Here is a 22,669-nt window from a genome sequence, read left to right on the forward strand (position 1 = left end):
GATCACTTGGATATGTTGAACAGTGGCATCATCTATAGACTTCTGGAGGAGAAATGGAAAGCTTTTGCCAGGGTAAGGTCAAGTTCGTGAGCGTTCTATGTGAGTAGGTACGCAATGCGTGTTCACATATCTACATGCGTGAAAGAAGACAAGGAACTGTCGGTTACCGGCTATGTTTGAAGTCTCTATCCTGATCTAAACAAACAAAAGCGAAAAAAGTTGATACCACATTTCTATAAAATGCTTTTCTATGCCTCAAAAAATTGCAATGGGTGTAGTATGTCACGACGTAAGTAGCATGACTTCGTTTTAGAGCATGTGTGGTGACAAGCGAGACACGAGAAAAAGTTAAGTAGTGAAGCAATCTGTTGTAGCTCTAATTTCGAGAATATTTACTGAGCTAAAATTAGTTGTGGAGTTGCGCACATTCCATACATTAAACTGATAAACACTTACGGCATTTAGATATCAAACCTGAGACAATCTCGTATTTATCTCACCCTTTGGAGCGTCTAATTGAATAACTATAATTTTTATATCTTTCAGGGCAAGTTCTACCGGCGTTTGTTATTTGCTGTCCTGTACTTACTGTTTTTCAGCTTGTCTATTTATTACCGTCCTCGAGATTTGGAATTTTTGAGAATAGAGACCAACGAAGAATTAGTAAGGAGGTCTTCCTTTTGTCAATCTACTGATAGGTGATTTTGTTTTCAAGAATAACCATTTGTCTTTGTTGCTAGTGTTTGAAAAAGAGACTGGTTCAGTGACAAAACATGTGTTAATAGATCTGATTTTGATTCAGATACTAGCCTATTGCTCTCAGAGGGTAAACGATTTTTAAGCCTACTCACACGAGTAGGCCTTAATGCCGGTGCCCACTATAGTTATTGCGCATACGTTCTGCGCATCTCGAGATACTCGGTTTTCCTATGAGTGATGCATACTAACACAGGGATATTTTTGCGCGGTTTGAAACTGTGCAGAGAAATCAGAACTCGGCAAGTGCTCTTGGTATCCAAAAAGAAAACTGGGGGTAACCATGCATTTTTTCAGAGATAATTAAGCTTTAATTTGGAAAAAAACGCCATACATTTTGCTTTGTGTTTTAAAGCTTTTTACAAATATTGTTGATTAATTATCTTTTTGGATTTAAATAACACATGCTGAGATCTGCTTTTCTCGCATATTCATAACCCGGCCAAAAATACCTTTTAATTAGCAGGCACCGTCCTTAACCAGGTTCATTTCTTTACCACCGATAAACGGTTCGATCCTAATCCATCTCATGGTTAGTCGAGTAGTATGCCATAGGTTATACACTTGGAGGAATACGATTAGGTTGATTGAAGCTTATAGTCTATTGAAGTGATTCCTCAGAAAAGAAGTTGTCGAACGATTTTCTTGAAACTTTCCCTGAATGTTCCCTACTAATCCCTGTTTTGAGAACTACAATAAAAAAGATAAAGTCACCGTGCTTGCTTAAGAGATACAATGGGCCAATCTTACCCCATTGATGCCTGTACTGATACTAAACACACGCGTTATTTCATCGGTTCAAGGTACATTTTGCGATAGCTAAACGAGAGGGTTTTTAAAGTAACACTTGAAAAAAAAGCTGATCGGTAGAAAGTCTAGAGCATTTGGAACACTGGCTTATATAGTTTATGGAAAAATCACTCAACTTAAAACGACGTCGACTCAAAACGTTTCTCTAGTCGTTGTTTTCAAGATCACAATTTAGATCCCTGGGTTAGGGCCTCTGTGTACATTTTTAGCGATATCTCTTTTTCCTTCTGATAAATTTAAAAAAATTTTTGGATTTAGAGGGGATAATTTGTACATCAAAATTATGCAATAGAAAATATAGGTCACCGTGCTCGTTTAAGGGTAAACCACCATCGTACCTGTCTTATTCGCAAAGAGATAAATTATGGGTCATTCACAACTTCTCTCGCGTGTTTTGAGGACTGTTTCAGCGTGCATGATCGACTTAAGCCATATTTACAATGCTGCAAATTTGACCAATTTACAAATATTGACACACCATATGCGCAGTACAGGATGATCAGTACAATACTGAGGAATCACCTTAAAAACAAAATAACAACTACAGTAGACGCCCAGCTAACCCCTAATAACTCTTATATTATGATTGTATCACTAAAATAAGGTTCCTCTGCCTTTCAGTTTCGAGTCGTAGCTGAGAGCATTACAGTTCTTGGCGCAATAATCTACTTGGTGTTGGAGATCAAAGATGTCTTAATCAGTCAGGGAATTAAGGCTCAACTGAATTCTTTGGTAAGATTTAGTTGTATTAGCCAAGTCCTCCTCTTGTAGCACCGTAAGATTTACCAGACTTAACCACCAATATTCAAAGATCTATCAAATTAAGCATGAATCCGTTGAAAACACAACTGTGTTGTAGCAGATCAGTTAGTAGTTTTAAGGGGGCCAAGGAACCGCGTGGAAGCGATCAACGGGAACGAAGATATATAAGGACAAAAGCAAACGACTATGAACAATAAAACAAAATCATGAATATGTGGTAATGGGGAATCAAGAACAACAAGAAAAATAAGCTATGGATCAACACCATCGACAACAATATCGTCACGACACCGTCACAGTTGCAACAAGTATAACCTGAAAACTCTCAGAAACAAGTCGATTTAGCATCGAGGACGGGGAACTCCACGTGACGATTCTAGCGCTCTAAACACTCAACCTTAATGCTTTCTTTAGAAAGCAGTGTGACACCTGTGTGCATTCTCTGTTTTAGCGTGACGCTCCTGGAAAGGCCATCTTCCTTATGTCTTGTCTTCTGGTCATCCTGGCCTTACCATTTCGCTACCTTGGATACAGAAATGTGGAAACCACTATGCTAATTCTGGCTGCTCCGATGGCCTGGTGCTATCTCCTCTTTTTCTGCAGGTTGGTATTCATTTTGTTAGATTTCGTAGTCAGGTCAAGACAATAATGATCCTTGCGTAGTTTAATAAACGACACCACAGGATATTATTCCTCAATTGCCTTTACTTGGATGGGTTATCTTTAGGATTTCATACACATAGTCTGTAATAATAATAGCAACTTTATTCATGTAATTCAATGAAAGGGAAGATACCAGAGGTTAACCCTATCGAGGGTATCCGCCCGTAGCCGGATGTGATTGATCGAGAGTAGATTTTGATGAGGGAGGAAAACCGGAATACCCGGAGAAAAACCCTCGGAGTCAGATTGAGATCGACTGAAACTCAGCCCACATACGACCTCGAGTTGAACCTGGGTCTCAGAGGTGGGAGGCGCGGTTTCTAAGCCGCCAGGACTGCCATGTCTCATCTCATGCTCCATGTTGGTGAAATTTACAATTTCAATAAAAGGAGGAAAACTATACTAATCACCTCTTTCGAAATCTTTCAGAGGATTTGAAGCAATTGGCCCGTTTGTAGATATGATCTACAGGATGTGTGCTGGGGACATGTCAAGATTTTTCATTATATACATTATCTATCTACTGGGACTCGCACAAGGTAAGCCTTTGGAATGTTGATGGGGCGGGGGAGGGGATGAAGACCGCAAAAGATCATCGCTGTAGTAGAGGGGTTAATTTTTAATCAGCTATTGGATGACCATAATCAACACAATTGCATTGACCAATGAAAGCAGACGCAGACGAGTCAATTAACCAATCAGAACTCGCAGGCGGCGCCAAATCGCGGGAAAACTAGAGCATTGGTTTCATTTTCTTATTGGTTGACAAAATGACACGAGACTCTTTTCGGACAATCACTTAGCGGCCCATAAAAAAGTCAAAAAAATGGAGATTTTGCTTTCGATACTCATTATCTAGCTATCTATTCACTTATTGAAGGGTATACGACCTGTAACGCGAAATTGCTGTGAAAGGGGCTCAAAACAGTGCAATTAAAGAGACACTCAGTGTTACAGGAATTTACTCTACAACACTTTTTCACGTAACGGCGATGTTGTAATACCATATGGAATTCGTTGCTTCCTTGACAGCCTTTTTGAACGTGATGGGAGGAGTTGAAGGATATCAGAACGAGGGCTACACTATAATGACCTTAATGCGCATGACATTTGGAGAGTTTGATGTAAGTCGTATAAAACGTATATTCAGAGTTTTTGTGTTGTTTTGTCCTTAGCAAAACATCAAGTTATAAATGAGGAAAAAAGGATGATCGGAAATAAGCATTTCAATTCCATGTTCCTTAATCTCAGGATTAGCCAGCGTCGTAGACGTAATCTAACACCGGTTATTAACGCCGAGATCCTTGCTGTGGACCCCCGACAGACTCAACGAACAAGCGGAAATGCGTTTCAAATTTCATTTCGTTTTAATCTGATTGGCTATTACCAATTGACGGCGAATTGAACAATTGTTTTTTAAACTGACCAATCATGGCGCGTACTCAAATCCTGGTACGCTGCTGGGGGCCCTGAAACGAACGAGGATTACGGCACTGCTTCGCAGACGTCACTAACCGGTGTTAGATTACGTCTGCGGCGCAGGCCATCCAAGGATCGATAAATGAAGAGAATAAGCTCGATCAAATGTGCTTTCAACAAAGGCGTACATCTTTTTAGCATTTACAGTCAATGCCGTCTTTGAGGGGCTGGCAAATAAGGTGAATTTCGTCGCCGTATTTTTGCATTTATCGCGCATAAAGTGTCCCTTTAGTTCCAACTACAACAAACTTATATTACTTTAGCATAGAATTATCAAAGGAAAATTTCATAAAAAAACATTAGGTGAAAAATAGAGCTAAACTAGACTTAAAATTTGATTTAATTTAATGACAAAGATTTCGATTTCTGTAGTGTTAGAGTCGAGACGGCAAAAGACATATCATGATCAAAAATTTATCATGACTCTAACTTAAGCCGTGGCCCAGTAAAATTCTAATACAACTTAGTAATCAGAAAATTGTTTCCTTATTGACACTGAGTAACTATTCCACCGAGATGGCTATGCTTAGGACACCCAACTTTGCTCGCATTTGCAAAACGCGACAAGTTTTGAAAACTACAAGTACAAGACAGGCAAATTTACTTTCAGGCCCTTTAACGTCTTCCTTTATAACATAACGAAGGACTTCTCTCACCCAAAGAAGAAGATCCTTGCGAGAAATGCACGACAAATCAGTGTTTTTCTTTTACAGACGGAGCCATAATGATTTTATCTTTTTGTTCTTTTCCAGTTTTTCTCCTTCGATATGTCCCGGCATCCAACGTTAGCAAAACTGCTGTTTTTCTACTTCATGTTATTCGTCACGGTCTTACTCATGAACATGTTGATTGCCATGATGGCCAACACTTACCAGAATGTAAGTAATACGACCTCATACGTGTGAAGCAAGGGAAATGGCGACATTAGGTGTTGCTTACTTAAAGTAGCCCGAAGCCAAATGTGTATGCAAAGCATTTTTGATGAATGTAATATAGTCTAGATAGGTGCAAGCGTATAAATTCGCCCATTTAACAACTTGGGTCAGCAGTTAAGTAAATGAGGACGAGGTCTGGGACCAGAACCTTTTAATTAAAGATCACGCGAGGAGTAGAGAATTGAGTTTTCCGTTGTTTTCTCTTTAGATCTCAGACCGCTCAGAGAAAGAATGGCGAAGACAGGTAATTAAAGGAATACAAAAAAGTTGGAATTGTAAAAATAAAAATGAAAGTAACTTTGACTCTAAAATGAGAGCATTTGTGTTTACACAGTGGGCACAGATTATTATGGTCTTAGAACGTTCCGTGAAACCATCAGAATTGAAGAGGCTCCAAGATGATTACTCGGTCAATATGAACCAAGAGGAGACTGGAGAGAGACGGAGAGGACTTATGGTGATAAAGAAAAGCAGTTTACCGAGTAAAGCGGATAAGCGGAGGACGGCCATCTTAAATTGGCAGGTACGAGGGTATAAACTCCTTTTTGAACGAGTTGTGACATGACCTCGAAGAAAGCAACTTTTTCCTGACTACGAAAAAATGAGAAATATCGACTTAAAGGGAACGTCCACCCCGACGAATGAATAATCTTAGACCAAACAAAATAATGTTTGCAATCAACTTTGGTCGACAATTTTCTCCAAAAAAGTGTTGGGATCGGAAAAAATGAACTTTAGAATCACTTATTTTCACTTTCCAATTCCCTGAGCGCCGCCATCTTGGATAATTGTGACGTGTTACCGTTGCCCATATTGTTTTCACACAAAGGGCTTTTGTTTTGAAACAATAGGGCAACACAACACGTCACAATTATTCAAGATGGCGGCGCTCGGGAAATTTGAAAACCAAAACATGCGTTTTTGAAATTCATTTATTTAGATATATAAACACTTCCATTGAAAAAAGTTCGAATAATTATGATTTTAAACATTATGTTATGTGGTTAAAAGTTATTTTCTTGTATTAATTGAGTATCGAATTAAATAAGCCCCTTGGATCTCAATGGTTTAAATTTCACCAAGCCAATAAACCAACTTTTTGATTTTATCCCCTTGCCAAAAATTGCAGTTATAATCAACGAAACATAAAAAAATCCGACAGTTCCTAAAACTGATTCATGTCAATGACTTAAACACCATTTCCTTCCCATAAAATAAGCTTGAACGTCATAAAAGACTTAAATACTTCATAATGGATATTTAAGAAACTAAACAATGCCGCTGTTAGATAAGAAAGTGTTAACACTTTTTATAATATCTTTGAGCTAAAAGGACCTGGCGTAAGTTCAGTCAAACTTAATTGAATCTTTAAACATCTAACGCTAGGCTGTTCTACAAGATTTGACAGTTGGCAGGAATTTGGCTGAGGAGAAGGTAAAAGCAGTTCCTTGCCACCTGCATGACGACTGTACATTGCGCATTAAACGCTGTAAAATGCTATAAATATTGCATCCAATGTTTGAACAACCTTTTGGCGCTTAATAAACAGTAAAACCAAAAAGTATTGCTTCTTACCTTTAGTGAATGGTCCACACTTTATTCGTGTACTCAAAGGTCAGATTCATCTGAAAAACAAAAACAAAAAATGAACGAGACACCTTGTAGTAATTACGGGAATGCAATTGCTACGCTTAGTGATTGGTCTAAAATCTCGCGCAAGTCTAGAGCGGTTTTCAATTGACTGTCGAAAGCAATTAGTGAATTACTTTGGTTTATGATTACTTCACTCAGTGATTGGTTCAAAGTTTTCGCGCCATTTTTTCAACCAATCAGCAGTGAAACCAAAACCAATCGCGGCTTACGCGTGCACATTTTCCCGCGCTTTGTGTCGGTTACGTGTAATTACTTCGAATTTTGATTGGTTTACTGGATTGTCTCCGTCCTTTTTGATTGGCCAAAGTAATTACTTTGGTTTTGGTTTTACGACACTCAATTGAAAACCGCTCTATGATTACTTCACTCAGTGATTGGTTCAAAGTTCTCGCGCCATTTTTTCAACCAATCAGAAGTGAAACCAAAACCAATCGTGGCTCACGCGTGCACATTTTCCCGCGCTTTGTGTCGGCTACGTGTAATTACTTCGAGTTTTGATTGGTTTGCCGGATTGTCTCCGTCCTTTTTGATTGGCCAAAGTAATTACTTTGGTTTTGGTTTTACGAAACTCAATTGAAACTCGCTCTAGAGCGGTTTTCGAGTTGTTAGTTCAATTAGCCAATCACATTCAAAGTTGTAGTTTAAATCAACCAATCACAACCTTGGTTTCAATCACCATAGAAACAGTGTAGACTCCAAAATTGGGGCTTTCTTTCTTTCTTTCAGAGCGACATTAAACAATTTACGCCTCCTGTCAGTCTTGTCATGCAAATTTTTCCTTCGTAACTTGGCTCTTCTTTTCTCGGAAATTGTAATTTTTATGATTAATCAGAACGAGGACTTCGTGTCGTGTAATTCGGTCCGTAGTCATACTCGTGGTAATCAAATCGGACTCCCGATTTTGTTATCATTCGTATGATTACAGACCGAATTGGACTCCACTCAGTCCTATTAAAAGTCTCTGCTTACGAGCCAGGAGGCCCATCAGGCCGGCGCTTATCTCCGGTTTCCTTAGCATGAAGCTACTAGGAGTATTAATACTTCCCCCTGGATGGGATGCTAATCCATCGCAGGGCTGCCCCCAGCATTTCGCCGGTACCCATTTATATACCTGGGTGGAGAAAGGCACCGTGAGAGTAAAGTGTCTTGCCCAAGACCACAACATAATGTACCCGGTCAGAACCCGAACCCGGACTACTCGATCCGGAGTCGAGCACTCTAACCATGAGGCCACCGCGCCTCCCACACTCAGACCTATTACCAAGATGGCGGCGCTCGAAAAATTTGATAACAAAAATAAACGATTCTGAAGTTTATTTATGTCCGACACAAACGGTTTCCTTGAAAAAATATTCAAGCAAAAGCTGAGTATATAAATCATTTCCTATGGCTTTAAGTTATGCTATTGTTGAAATGGAGGTTCCTTTAATATTGATAGTTTTAACGTCAATGCGGTAGTAAAAAACTAAAGATTCGTTGTCTTAAAAAGTTTTCACTAGTCTTGCAGAGCAACCGAAGTTAAACAATTACTTGATGCCCTTTGAGGATGGAGACATAAAGCTATGAATAACTGAGATAAGGATTTCTACAAGAATAGTGAGAAAATAAGTAAAACAGAACTGCGAGTGAATATTGTGATTGTTCTCCTTAGATTCTGGGTATTGATTCCATCAAGAATAAACTGCAGGAACAGGCATCGAAAAGCCATCTTCCACCGGCAGAGACGTGATTTTCAAGAGCCGCGTATCATGTGACGCAATATCAACTGAACAGAACTTACGCATGCGGGAAGTCAAATGACGTTACGTGGAACATAAAATAGACAACCGCAAGGAACGGATAGTTGGATGTCTTTTAGTGGTGCACAGTAACCCTAGGACGATGCCGGTGTGGCAAATGCAAGGAAGATAAATATATTGGTTCTTCAGATGGAAAAGAAAAATCAGTCGAATGAAAAAGTGAGGCTTCACGGATGACTATCGATTTCTTCACTGATAACTTAACTTAAAATATTTATTTTTGAACAAGTATTGAGGTTTCATCGCCCAAGAAATACCATGGATGGAATTACTAATATGTTGAAAACACTATCAGATTATCTCCATGAACCATTACTTCACTGGCAGAGCTTAGTGACGTTTTCTACGAAGGACAGCTTTTCACTGTCGACGGCGGAAGTATAAGAAACATGCACAGAAGCACCGACGTTAAACGTTGATGAGATGAAAAACGATTTTTCCATTGCTGACTCGGGGATTCTCTATTTCACTTTGTTTGACCCCTAAATTTTGCATACACAATTGTTTTTAGATGCTCTTATGCAGTGTCCCAAGAGCATTTGAAAACAATGGTTTATGCAAAATGTGGGGGCAAAGTGCAAACAAAGTGCATTATGGGGAATGTGAAAATAGAGAATACTACGATCTTCCGATTACAAGTTCGGAACCTAACTCGTTCAATGCCCAAGCTGCCACGATTTTCCTTAGTGGTAGAGCATCCGAACTGGTAATCAGAACGTCATATGTTCGACTCTTGCTCGGGGGCATTCGGTTTTTGCCGAGTATCTCCGAATTAGTACCGAAACAACTCAAACCTTGTTCTAACGAAAGTGTATTAATAATCAGGATGTTTCTAACTCTGCGTATGTTGCTCACAATACTAGTGTCAGTAGTGAAAATCATCTCTTAACATTATTTATGAAAACATTCCCTAATTACTTCAGTATATAGTAAGGATTGTTTTGAGTAAAACGATGAATAACTTGAAGAAATAAAAACATTTTAAAATTTTTTACAAGACATATTTCGACATACTTATGCCATCTTTAGTTGTGATGAGGTTTACAATTTGAATTTAATCCTATTTATAAGAAAAATACAATGAATGAATTGATGCATTATTCGCATACTTACAAAAACAAATTAAACGGATTAGCTGAGATACTTACATACTACCGTCGCGACAAAGCCGTTAAAGATGAAAAAGAAAAAGTTCGTTGTAATTTTAGTTAAAACTGAATAACCAACGAGACTAAACTGTAAGAGATAGGCCAAAATGTCATGATGAAAATGTTTTTTCTGTGTATTAAATTGTATACCATGAAAGTTGCCACAGGAGAGCAAACCTCTTCCCTGCAAAAGACTATGTAGACAGAGGTGACTTGCATAATGTTTACGTTGTGCACTTTCCATTCGGACAAAAACGGCTCGGTATTAGAAAATTATTTGATTTTTCGGGACAAAACGCGCGTGAAATTATTCCCTTATTTCACTCGTCACCATTTGATTACCCATACTAATTCCCCGTCTGCTTCTGCCACCTTAAATACTCAGTCAGTTCTCCAGAATTTGACGGAAGCTATTTTTGTCTTTCCTCCACCCAAAAATCAAGGTTTCTAGTGTAATATGGCTAATGAAGACGACATCGATTTGAGTTCAATGTTGAGTTCCAATGCACCAACCACTGGTACAAAAACCTTTGTTTCGAGAGCATCTAAAGCTCTGGCCTCAGTTGATCAAAAGGTTGATTTCGCTAGGACTTATCCACTTGATAGTGATTTATCCGGTGGATAGCGCCATTCATCGTTTAAATAACTGGGGCCTAATTGACACTTGAAAAAGTAATTAATGACGTCAATTCAATCTCCGCTTCGTCGTTTGTATTTTCCTTTGTTTCCCGTCCAAATTTGTTTTTCTACCGTCATGGTTATGACAGGCTATTTTCGTTTGACTTGCAGTCTTTGTTTTCCACTGTTTTACCTCATCCGCACGTCTGTTGGTTTATTTTACCGAGGTCAATTTAGTTACAAATTTAAAAGCGGAGATGATGAAACATCAATTGACGTGACTGGAGAGATATTTTTTTCCGCACTTACCTACGGACTCACGAGGTCTTTATCACATAATGGAGATACGGAACATTAGTTTCCTAGGATATGAGGCGTTTTCTTCTTAATGTACGACGACGAAATCAAAGGCAACGACGAGTCAACAACTAGGATAAGCCCACAAAACAACGTAAATGATACAAAGAATGTTTTTGCACGCCCTGCACGTGGGATTGACATTTTGGTACATTTTCTTTTCTTTCTAAATAAGGAAAAGACCAATTTCCCCTTTAAAAAACAACGAATTTCTGCAATGGGAAATTGCCTTTAAAAAATCCCTCAAGCGGTTGTGCCTAAAGAAAAATCCCGCATCCCAGAAAAAATTTCTGCAGGCACATTGGTCTTTAAAAAATTCCAGCATGGATCTTTACCCCCTTCCGGTAATTTAGTGGGGTACCTGTGGCAGGAGGCCTCAGTGAGAATTCGACCCAGTGCTCCGTTGAACTAACCATGGTAGTTTACTGTAGATGGTTTTTAATCACGTGATGAGGGCCATGTAGGTGCACAAAAGAATAGCAAATTTTGGCTCATGTTTTGCATTATGATAGAGTCATATTCCCAGAAGACTTTTTTCTCGATTGCTCAGTGCACCAACTGTGTGAAAACCATCTATAACTAGACAATTTGTGTTAACTCTTTGTGCATCCCACGAAAACGCTCTTAGGCGTCTTGTTTCTAATGGTCCGCCCCTAAGTGAAATTTTCTTAATTATTTTCTCTAAACTTCAATGCTGTTCAAGCTTTGCAAGGCCATTTCTGAAAAGGGTTTAAGCTTCAACTTTGGCTTTGGGTTTGGGTCTGACTTTGTGTTTCAAGGACATGATAAATGTGCCGATCGCCGCACCACGGGAAAGTGCACTGTCAGGCTGATCATCTGTGTTTCCAGCTTCTTGTTCCTTGTATAAACGTTCAGTCACGCCTATCGGGATTTCAACAACACCATACAGGGATTCCTTGCATGTATTCATATTTTGAACTGGTAGTTCCTCTGTAACGCCACGCAAGGGGTCTTGATGAATTCTGGAAAAACTGGATGGTTCGCCTGAACTTCTTGGTCCTTCTTCGGATGGGCCTGGTCCCTCAAGAACCCAATATAATGGTTCTTCGTTCTTGTCTATCCTTCCAAGTTCTTGGTCTCCGTTGGTGATATATCTACCATCAGACATTCCTAGATTTCTGTTTTGGCAGAGACCTCGATAGCGAGCTGGTTCAACAGCGGAATCCATTTCCCGACTTTCGTCTCGTTCCTCTGATGGGTCATCATTATTTGCAATCACCCTGGGCGCCCTGTTGTTCGGCAACAGGGCTTGGAAGATTTCTCGATTCGTGCCTGGGGACTGTGGTGAGTTCGGAGACAACCGCCCAGGCTCGTCGTCAGAAGGGATACCTGATGATAACAATGATGTGGATGGTTCGCCTGAACTTCTTGGTCCTTCTTCGGATGGGCCTGATCCCTCAAGAACCCAATATAATGGTTCTTCGTTTTTGACTATCCTTCCAAGTTCTTGGTCTCCGTTGGTGATATATCTACCATCAGACATTCCTAGATTTCTGTTTTGGCAGAGACTTCGATAGCGAGCTGGTTCAACAGCGGAATCCATTTCCCGACTTTTGTCTCGTTCTTCTGATGGGTGATCATTATTTGCAATCACCCTGGGCGCCCTGTTGTTCGTGCCTGGGGACTGTGGTGAGTTCGGAGACAACTGCCCAGGCTCGTCGTCAGAAGGGATACCTGATGATAACAATGATGCCAATGTCAATGCAGGAGATAACTACGACGAAACAGAATGAAATATGGATAAGGTCAACAACAAAAAAATCTTGTCTCTTTTATCATTACTTACCGAAAGAGTTTTCGATTTCAGGTGTCGCAGGCTGCCTGTAAAGATCAAGTAACAATTCCAAATGTCATTCGAGTGCCATCTTTTTTCCCATTTTAAGTAAACCCTGTTTGGTCAAGGGGAGTTACTAAGAGGGTAACAGTGAGGCAAGGTTGGCGCAGTTGTGAGACCACTCCCTTACTGGATTTCCGTTCTCACCTCTCCTTAGGTAGTTTGTTTTCTTTTACAAGAACATGAATAGGATCGTACAATTTCATTGTAATTGTGGAACAGCGTTTTTGCAGACCGTGTTGATTTAGATCGATTTTCCGATGAAAACAGACCTTTCCAGCGAATCACAAGTCATGCATGAGAAATTATTACCGATGGGATTGCGAATGGATGGTCAATTGTGCAAGCCAAATGTTATTTAAAAACTCGTCTGAAAATAGCTTGATCAGTGAAAATGCCTTTACATAGACCTAGTGTTGGAATCGAAGGCTCCTGGGACCCGTTTGTCGAAAGTCCCGAAAACTTTTCGGGCCCGAAAAGCCATTTGTGAAAGTGCCAACCGCTCGTTTTGGAAAGCCGATTTTTAAACGCGTTTTCAAGGTAACAAAAAAAAAGAATAACTGTGAAGTTTGTCGACTTAAATCCTTCCCGTTCTTGAGATACAAAGGAAATTGTGACACCCGAAAATGGTCCGTAATATTTCGGGACTTTCGAGAAACGGGCCCCTGATTATGGGCTCCTGTCTCCCTCTGATACTCCGCTTTTTCCCTCTACTAGCATAACCACCATTGCACCTTTTACCCAGGGCCCAAAATTGATGTCCATGTACTAAATACATTGATGGAAGATTGTGGGAGGCGCGGTGGCCTCATGGTTAGTGCGCTCGACTCCGGATCGAGAAGTCCGGGTTCGGGTCCTGGGGCCCGTTCCTCGAAAATCCCGAAACTTTACGGGCAATTTTGGGGTGTCACAATTCCCTTTTGAACTCAAGAACGGAGAGGATTTAAGTCGTCAAACTTCACAGTCAGTTTTCTTTTTGTTACCTTGAAAACAACTCAAAAGATCGGCTTTCCAAAACAAGAAGTTAGTAGTTTCACATATGGCTTTTCGGACCCGAAAAGTTCTCGGGACGGGCCACAGGCCGGGGACATTGTGATGTGTTCTTGGGCAAGACGCATTACTCTCACGGTGCCTCTCTCCACCCAGGTGTATAAATGGGTACAGGCGACTTTAATGCTGGGGGTAACCCTGCGATGGACTAGCATCCCATCCAGGGGGGAGTAGAAATACTCCTTGTCGCTTCATGCTACAGTAACCGGAGATAAGCCCCGGCCTGATGGGTCTTCTAGGCTCGTAGCAAACTTAACCTTTTTTTACTAAATAGATTTGACATATCATTATTTATTATTGAATAAATGGTTACCAGTGTTTGTTGCGCATCCAGATGTACAAAACAACACAAGCTAAAATTTCCAGCAGCAAACAAAGCATAACAAAACAAAAGATTGTTGTGATATGTCTCGTTGTTTCTCTGTCCTTTCCTTTCTCATCGATTAGTCTAGGTTTCAATCCTTGATCTTGATCATTTTCTTCCTTGGAGTATTTATATGTACATACCATGTCTATGATAAATGTAAATCAGTGTTAATAAAATTCTACATGTGGTCAAGATGATTTAAAATCCATTTATATGGACACTGATGAAATACCAGGATTTTTCCTTGCCATTAAAAATCATATCTTCACCGTGCGCAGTGAACATATCATTTTTATCTTTCACATCTGAGAACATAGGTGTCGTCATGGTAACGAACACGATTAGCCAATAAAACGCGAGCTTCCTCTTCATTGTAAGATACTTTTGTGCTTTAACGTAATTCTTCTCTACTACATTAACATTTTTGTTGCAAAATTTTACATTATCATTATTTGTTTCTCATAACTTTCAAATCTTGTTTTATGTTACACAATATGCGTGTTTTACCGGTTGGTGACCACTTTTTCATCATTTCGAAAATGATTAAAACAAGTTGTTTTAAATCTGGACATTTCATCATCATTTCGATCTTCTCGTGCTGAAAGTATCTGAGTGAGCGAAGCGAACGAGTGAGAGATACTTTCAGCACTCGAAGATAAAATTCGTATCCCCAACCGGCCATGTAATAATATCCTTTATTTCTCTGCTCGGTTGCACCAGTGCTTTCGACGTCGTTACTCGTCAGGCTCCTGAGAAAAATGTCTTATTCAATGTTCGCCTCTGACTTTTCAGAAGTTAATAGCCTTTACGTAGAGGAAAATCCAACCGCTAGTGAGGCCCCAGAAAGTGAAAGAACTTTTCTCTCAGTTTGCTTCACACATGGATGTTTCTTAACTGAATGTTATATCCCTTAAAAGTTATGGCAAAAATAAGGAGCTGAACTACACTTTAGAATGTAATGCACCTTGTCTTGTTTCACAGTGTTTTTCGTACACACATGCCTTCGTTCTGATTACTCCACTTGCGTTCTGCCTGATGGTTATGCTGATTGGTTCTGTTTTGGAACACCACCGACACTGTATCAAGATCAAAAACAAAGCATCAATAAGTAAAATTAGAGCAGCCACGAGCCAGTAACTAGGTACTTAGTGTACAATTTTTATTTAGTTCCCGAGCATCATTGGCAAACTACACTTGTGGGACTGCAGAAGAAACATTAGTTCCAAATATTCAAGGATTTAAGCTGTTTAAGGTCAAGATAAAAATAAAGTATGAAGTAAAACGTTACATATATATTAAGGGTGAAGATAACGGCTGGTTCGACAAGAAATGGGGTAATTTAGGCAATGTACTTTCCGTTTGAAATTATCATATTACAGGACTACAAATTATTTTGGTAAGTTGTCTTTTAATAGTTATGTACAATTAGTAGGTATTACATTGTAAATAGCATGTATTGTCACTATTTTAATGTACTGTAATCATTGTACGTAAAGTGTAGGAGTGTAATTAAAAAAAAAAAAGGAACGATTTTAATAAGCATCACAAAGTGTGCTCATACTCAACGTCACCTGCGCCCAGAAATTACGGGTGATAAATGTCACAAAGTTTTCTTGGAGCTCTGCTCTTCAAGGATTCAATAACAGTCACATTGTCTGGTTGAATGAAGCCCTGAGAATGACTGTTGTGTCTGAGTGACCAATGTGTCGACCGCCTGAACGGAAGTCATCTTTACTAAACTTTGATGGCGACTTCCGCTCAGATTATCCGTGAAGCCATGTACTTCTCTTTCTCCTTTATTAACAGACAACGCTTTCGCATCAAGTCAGTATGGAATGAATACACGAATAAATAATCACTAATGTAGTTTGCTGTTTGCTCAGTGACCTAGCCTATGAATGGCTTCGAGGCTGCCGGTGACCTTGTATTGATACAGACCTCACTGCTTTTATCATGTAAATTGTGTTGTTGTAATGCTAATTAGTCTTAATTAACATGAGAAAAGCCCGACGGTTTGTATCAAAGCTGGGTCAACAGAAGCTTCGCTTCCATTCTTAGGCCAGGTAACTTAGCTACAACTGTAAAATGGTCTATCAAATTAGTATATACTAAAAAAGTGGATGACGTTGAAAGCGCGCTCTGATTGGCTACTCAAACTCCGAATATCCTTTGCTATTCACTTCCACTTCGGTGAATAGTTCTTAATAGGCCATTTCCGAGTTCAACTCTGCCTCCCCTTCAAAATGAGTCTAAGTGCGAAGTTTTTCTTATGAAAATCAGTTTTCATTCTTATGTAAAGTAGAACTAATTACCATCACAAAAACTTCGCACTTAGACTCGCTTTGAAGAGGAGGCAGACATGAACTCGGAAATGGCTTATTACACCTACATGTAACTTGAACTTGATTTCCATTCCATTTTTGCTTCTCAGTACAGTGACACAAATGCCATACGATACATTACAGCGTTCGCTGATGGGTCCCATTTTACAAGGATCTCTGTTGAGAATCAGTGCCACTTTACAATCACTACTGTTGGAGACTACAACAAACAAACAAACAAACTAACTAACAAACAAAAGCAAAAACAAAGCAAGCGAATGGCTAAAATCAATAAACAACCAAATTGCTTTTAGTTACCATGGCTTTTTTCTTTACAACCGAGAGCTGATCGAGCGAAAAGAAGTACTTGGAGAGACTGGGACGAGAATAGGCAAAAGGAATAGCCCATTTCCGAGTTGCTGCATGCCTCAGTTTCAAAGCGAGTCCTGGTGCACAACCATTAAAATGAAAATGAGTTGCGTATTCTTATGCAAATCAAACTCATTTCCCTTTCAATAGTTGAGCACCAAGACTCGCTTCGAAACCGAGTCAAACAGCAACTCGGAAATGGCCCATTGTTTGACACGGCAGCACAGGTACGGAAGAAGTGTAATCTAGTTACACACAAAAGTTCACGTCGTGTACCATTGTATTTTCGATCACCCACTGCTAAGGTTGATACAAAGTCAGAGATAAATTATAACAAGAACCTAAATGCCTTGCACTGTTGGCTGTCTCAGATCCTTTCACGATCAAGTCTGTCGGTTAGCATTGAAAAAGTGAAAAAACTGAACGAGCAAACAACCAAATAAATGCATGAAATTTATCAGTTTGATCCAAAAGAATCTTGACATAACTAACTTTCTGCATTTATTAAAGTATTTGATAATAGAAAAACCTCTCACTTTTCTCATTCTATTGTCTCAGAATTCTTTTTTTCAAAAACCGTCTCCAAATCAAGTAACATCCGCTTTTTCGTTCGGTAAAAAACGCCCTCACTTTCGAACACACGAGACTTCATAGCCTTCGAAGTCTATATAACGCCTTGAATGGCTGTAAATCGTGAGAATTTCCACTAAATATTTCAATTACCTTTTTTGCTCCTCTGGATTGTAACACTGAATGACTTACTGTCATATGGGCTCGTGAGCGTACGATTACACCTGTACGTCAACGAACTGCAACGAAGGCTTTGGCAGATATCTTCCTTAATCTGTGCCTTGATATTGACAAAGGCCTCTAAAGTAAGACCGAAAGCCAGTAACCCTATCTGGGTAATGGCTAAAAGAAACACCATCCTTTATCTTAATCATTTAAGAACATCCTGCAGTGTTCTGAGTTCGAAGCTAATAGCCCCCGATTACCGGAAAAAGGAGTGCCGCGTTGTTATCTCTGTATCATACAAAATAATTGATCGAAACCAAAGCAAATTTCATTTTCAGAAGATGATGACACTTCCCGCGCGTTCCATTGGTCACAAGATTATGAAACCACGATGACTCTTTCTTTTCTATGACCGAATAGAAAGGAGACATTTTGAGTTGAATATCATTCCGGAAGTCAACTTTATTGCAAAATTTTACATTATCATTATTTGTTTCTCATAACTTTCAAATATTGTTTTATGTTACACAATATGCGTGTTTTACCGGTTGGTGACCACTTTTTCATCATTTCGAAAATGATTAAAACAAGTTGTTTTAAATCTAGACATTTCATCAATATCTATATAATAAAAAGAACATTACATGGCCGGTTGGGGATACGAATTCGATCTTCTCGTGCTGAAAGTATCTGAGTGAGCGAAGAGAACGAGTGAGAGATACTTTCAGCACTCGAAGATAAAATTCGTATCCCCAACCGGCCATGTAATAATATCCTTTATTTCTCTGCTCGGTTGCACCAGTGCTTTCGACGTCGTTACTCGTCAGGTTCCTGAGCAGAAATGTCTTATTCAATGTTCGCCTCTGACTTTTCAGAAGTTAATAGCCTTTACGTAGAGGAAAATCCAACCGCTAGTGAGGCCCCAGAAAGTGAAAGAACTTTTCTCTCAGTTTGCTTCACACATGGATGTTTCTTAACTGAATGTTATATCCCTTAAAAGTTATGGCAAAAATAAGGAGCTGAACTACACTTTAGAATGTAATGCACCTTGTCTTGTTTCACAGTGTTTTTCGTACACACATGCCTTCGTTCTGATTACTCCACTTGCGTTCTGCCTGATGGTTATGCTGATTGGTTCTGTTTTGGAACACCACCGACACTGTATCAAGATCAAAAACAAAGCATCAATAAGTAAAATTAGAGCAGCCAGGAGCCAGTAACTAGGTACTTAGTCTACACTTTTTATTTAGTTCCCGAATATTATTGGCAAACTACACTTGTGGGACTGCAGAGGAAACATTAGTTTCAAATATTAAAGGATTTAAGGTCAAGATAATAATAAAGTATGAAGTAGAACGTTACACATATTTTAAGGGTAAAGATAACGGCTGGTTCGACAAGAAATGGGGTAATTTAGGCAATGTACTTTCCGTTTGAAATTATCATATTACAGGACTACAAATTATTTTGGTAAGTTGTCTTTTAATAGTTATGTACAATTAATAGGTATTACATTGTAAATAGCATGTATTGTCACTATTTTAATGTACTGTAATAATTGTATGTAAAGTGTAGGAGTGTAATTAAAAAAAAAAAAGGAACGATTTTAATAAGCATCACAAAGTGTGCTCATACTCAACGTCACCTGCGCCCAGAAATTACGGGTGATAAATGTCACAAAGTTTTCTTGGAGCTCTGCTCTTCAAGGATTCAATAACAGTCACATTGTTTGGTTGAATAAAGCCCTGAGATCTGAGTGACCAATGTGTCGACCGACTGAACGGAAGTCATCTTTACTATACTTTGATGGCGACTTCCGCTCAGATTATCCGTGAAGCCATCTACTTCTCTTTCTTCTTTATTAACAGCCAACGCTTTCGCATCAAGTCAGTATGGAATGAATACACGAATAAATAATCACTAATGTAGTTATAAACATACATGTAAAATAAAATGAATAAAAATATTAAAACTAATTGATAATTAATTGCGATCATTCTTGTCACATATTCTAAAGAAATCAGTACAAAGGCAACTGTATGATGCGTCTTTGTGAAACGATTTAAGCCCTTCGCTTTGCAACAAGCAAAAGGACAACCGAGATTCAGAGTCCAGGGCACCAGTCGATTCCTTTCGGCCGTTGCCAAGAAAGCAGACTTCTTTACGAAGAGATTTTACAACCGTTAGCTTTGTGTCACCTAAAAGACCGTTGCAGGTGCGCGATGGTTATGGCTATCGTCTTCCCAATGTGCTCATAAAATGACATAAGAGTGACTATAAGCAATTCACTACTTGCACAAATCCCGTAATACACCTCTTTTATCCCTCAAAAATCTGCATAGGCATTGTTTTCGACTTCTCTTGAGACATTTTCATGTCCCAGGAGAAATTGCACACCATGGTTATGCAAAAGTTTTAGGGGTAATAGAGGTGTATTATGGAATTGTGCAAGTATTGAATAGCCCATTTTACAGTTGTTTGCTCAGTGACCTAGCCTATGAATGGCTTCGAGGTTGCCGGAGACCTTGTCTTGATACAGACCTTCACTGCTTTCATCGTGTAAATTGTGTTGTTGTAATGCTAAATTAGTCTTAATTAAAATGAGAAAAGCACGAAGGTTTGTATCAAAACAGGATCAACGGAAGCCTCGCTTCCATTCTTAAGCCAGGTAACTTAGCTACAACTGTAAAATAGTCTATCAAATTAGTATATACTAAAACAGTGGATAGCGTTGAAGGCACGCTGTGATTGGCTACTCAAACTCCGCATATCCTCTGCTAGCCACCTCCACTTCGGTTAATTACACCTACATGTAACTTGAACTTGATTTTCATTCCATTCTTCCTTCTCAGTTCAGAGACACAAATGCCATCCGATACATTACAGCGTTCGCTGATGTGTCCTATTTTACAAGGATCTCTGGTGAGAATCTGTGCCTCTTTACAATCACTACTGTTGGAGACTACAAAAAACAAACAAACTAACTAACAAACAAAAGCAAAAACAAAGCAAGCGAATGGCTAAAATCAATAAACAACAAAATTGCTTTTAGTTGCCATGGCTTTTCTCTTTACAACCGAGAGCTGATCGAGCGAAAAGAAGTACTTGGAGAGACTGGGACGAGAATAGGCAAAAGGAATAGCCAAGAGAAAATGAGGGGACAGAGAGGGAGGCTCAAGTCGTTGGCCGGGATATGTTATGTCCACGAAAGTTATTTTTAGACGAGCGGAAGTTTTTGTTCTAGCGGAAGTCTGTCTTCTGAGAGGTCCGCATGCAGTCTTGCCTCGCTCTCAGGTTCTTAGTGAAAAGAGAAAATGATGGCGCACGTGGAAGGCTGATGAATATATATTTTCTTTCAAACATCGGACCGAGGTTAGACTGCATGCGGACGTCTCGGAAGACTTCCGTTCGTGTAAAAATAACTTTCGTGGACATGACATATCCCAAGGGCTGGACCGGGAGCCTCCTTCTCTGTCCCCTCATTTTCTCTTGGAATAGCCCATTTCCGAGTTGCTGCATGCCTCAGTTTCAAAGCGAGTGCTGGTGCACAACCATTAAAATGAAAATGAGTTGCGTATTCTTATGCAAATCAAACTCATTTCCCTTTCAATAGTCGAGCACCAAGACTCGCTTCGAAACCGAGTCAAACAGCAACTCGGAAATGGCCCATTGTTTGACACGGAAGCGCAGGTACGGAAGAAGTGTATTCTAGGTACACACAAAAGTTCACGTCGAGTACCATTGTATTTTCGATTACCCACTGCTAAGGTTGATACAAAGTCAGAAATTAATTATAACAAGAACCTAAATGCCTTTTATTGTTGGCTGTCTCAGATCCTTTCACGATCAAGTCTGTCGGTTAGCATTGAAAAAGTAAAAAAACTGAACGAGCAAACAAACAAATAAATGCATGAAATTTACCAGTTTGATCCAAAACGATCTTGACATAACTAACTTTCTGCATTTAAGTATTTGATAATTGAAAAACCTCTCACTTTTCTCCCTCTATTGTCTCAGAATTCCTTTTTTCAAAAACCGTCTCCAAATCAACTAACATCCGCTTTTTCGTTCGGTAAAAAACACCCTCACTTTCGAACACACGAGACTTCATAGCCTTCGAAGTCTTTATAACGCCTTGAATGGCTGTAAATCGTGAGAATTTCGACTTAATATTTCATTACCTGTTTTGATCCTCCGGATCGTGAGCGTACGATTACACCTGTACGTCAACGAACTGCAACGAAGGCTTTGGCTGATATCTTCAGTAATCGGATGTGCGTTGATATTGACAAAGGCCTCTGAAGTCAGACCGAAAGCCAGTAACCCTATCTGGGTAATGGCTGAAAGAAACACCATCCTTTATCTTAATCATTTAAGAACATCCTGCAGTGTTCTGAGTTCGAAGCTAATAGCCCCCGATTACCGGAAAAAGGAGTGCCGCGTTGTTATCTCTGTATCATACAAAATAATTGATCGAAACCAAAGCAAATTTCATTTTCAGAAGATGATGACACTTCCCGCGCCTTCCATTGGTCACAAGATTATGAAACCACGATGACTCTTTCTTTTCTATGACCGAATAGAAAGGAGACATTTTGAGTTGAATGTCCTTTGGAAAGTCAATGTACCAAATCTCAATTGGTTTACTCTGTTGTATATTGGAAACGGGATACTATCCTCGAAGATGAACATTTGTTTTTCTGTGTCCGCACCACATGCCCAGCACAAGAAACCCAACACGATACAACATACTCACCCTCAGGGCAGTACAGAGAATGACACCCTGATCTCTCGGCAACTGTTCCCTTTAGGGTAAGGTACTACTCGGTTTAGCAAAACGTAATGAGAATGAAGTAATCAATCGCCGGAGAACAACTGTGTAGTCTCGAATTCTCTTTGCAAATGTGCGATAGTGAAAACTTCGAATAAATAGAAGTCAGCTGCAAGCTGTTAGTAAAGTGAAAGGAAAGACACATGAATAACTAAACAATT

General features: G+C 39.4%; 2 protein-coding genes across 6 annotated transcripts in view; one reads left to right on the forward strand and one right to left on the reverse strand.

The window, feature by feature from the left end:
* The window catches only part of LOC138056805 (transient receptor potential cation channel subfamily V member 5-like), a 25,223-nt gene extending 15,367 nt beyond the window's left edge, over positions 1–9,856 (forward strand). For both annotated transcript variants that reach the window (XM_068902697.1, XM_068902698.1), the window contains exons 8-17: positions 1–72; positions 547–663; positions 2,188–2,298; positions 2,780–2,931; positions 3,421–3,530; positions 4,024–4,115; positions 5,223–5,348; positions 5,614–5,649; positions 5,740–5,928; positions 8,710–9,856. The exon at positions 1–72 is cut by the window's left edge and continues 44 nt beyond it. In XM_068902697.1, coding sequence (XP_068758798.1) covers positions 1–72; positions 547–663; positions 2,188–2,298; positions 2,780–2,931; positions 3,421–3,530; positions 4,024–4,115; positions 5,223–5,348; positions 5,614–5,649; positions 5,740–5,928; positions 8,710–8,787 — 1,083 coding nt within the window. In that variant the 3' untranslated portion in view covers positions 8,788–9,856. The remainder of the gene's footprint in view (positions 73–546; positions 664–2,187; positions 2,299–2,779; positions 2,932–3,420; positions 3,531–4,023; positions 4,116–5,222; positions 5,349–5,613; positions 5,650–5,739; positions 5,929–8,709) is intronic.
* On the reverse strand, positions 9,656–22,597 carry LOC138056806 (uncharacterized). 4 transcript variants are annotated; one of them, XM_068902703.1, is made up of 9 exons: positions 22,434–22,597; positions 20,488–20,639; positions 18,725–18,836; positions 17,666–17,812; positions 16,642–16,793; positions 15,217–15,328; positions 14,199–14,397; positions 12,788–12,822; positions 9,656–12,675 (listed from the first exon to the last, which is right to left on the reverse strand). In XM_068902703.1, exons 2-9 carry the CDS (start codon positions 20,509–20,511, stop codon positions 11,711–11,713), a joined length of 1,746 nt encoding a protein of 581 aa, XP_068758804.1. In that variant the 5' UTR covers positions 20,512–20,639; positions 22,434–22,597; the 3' UTR covers positions 9,656–11,710. The 4 variants fall into 4 exon arrangements, with proteins under 4 accessions (XP_068758804.1, XP_068758802.1, XP_068758800.1 ...); XM_068902701.1 differs by lacking the exon at positions 22,434–22,597 and adding an exon at positions 21,859–22,408 and having other exon boundaries at positions 20,488–20,579; XM_068902699.1 differs by lacking the exon at positions 22,434–22,597 and adding an exon at positions 21,859–22,407.
* Between the last annotated feature and the right edge of the window lie 72 nt (positions 22,598–22,669).

This window comes from Montipora capricornis, chromosome 7 (assembly GCF_036669925.1).
Source record: "Montipora capricornis isolate CH-2021 chromosome 7, ASM3666992v2, whole genome shotgun sequence".
NCBI lineage: Eukaryota > Metazoa > Cnidaria > Anthozoa > Scleractinia > Acroporidae > Montipora > Montipora capricornis.

Excerpts from the sequence above, each read along its gene's own strand:
- LOC138056806 (XM_068902699.1), bottom strand. The coding sequence starts at position 22,033 with ATGGTGTTTCTTTCAGCCATTACCCAGATAGGGTTACTGGCTTTCGGT. Across the intron at positions 16,794-17,665 it reads AATCCAGAGGAGCAAAAAAG|TCTCCAACAGTAGTGATTGT; the intron begins GTAATTGAAATA and ends TGTTTGTTGTAG. Across the intron at positions 15,329-16,641 it reads AAATCAAGTTCAAGTTACAT|TGTCGGTGGTGTTCCAAAAC; the intron begins GTAGGTGTAATA and ends ATCTTGATACAG.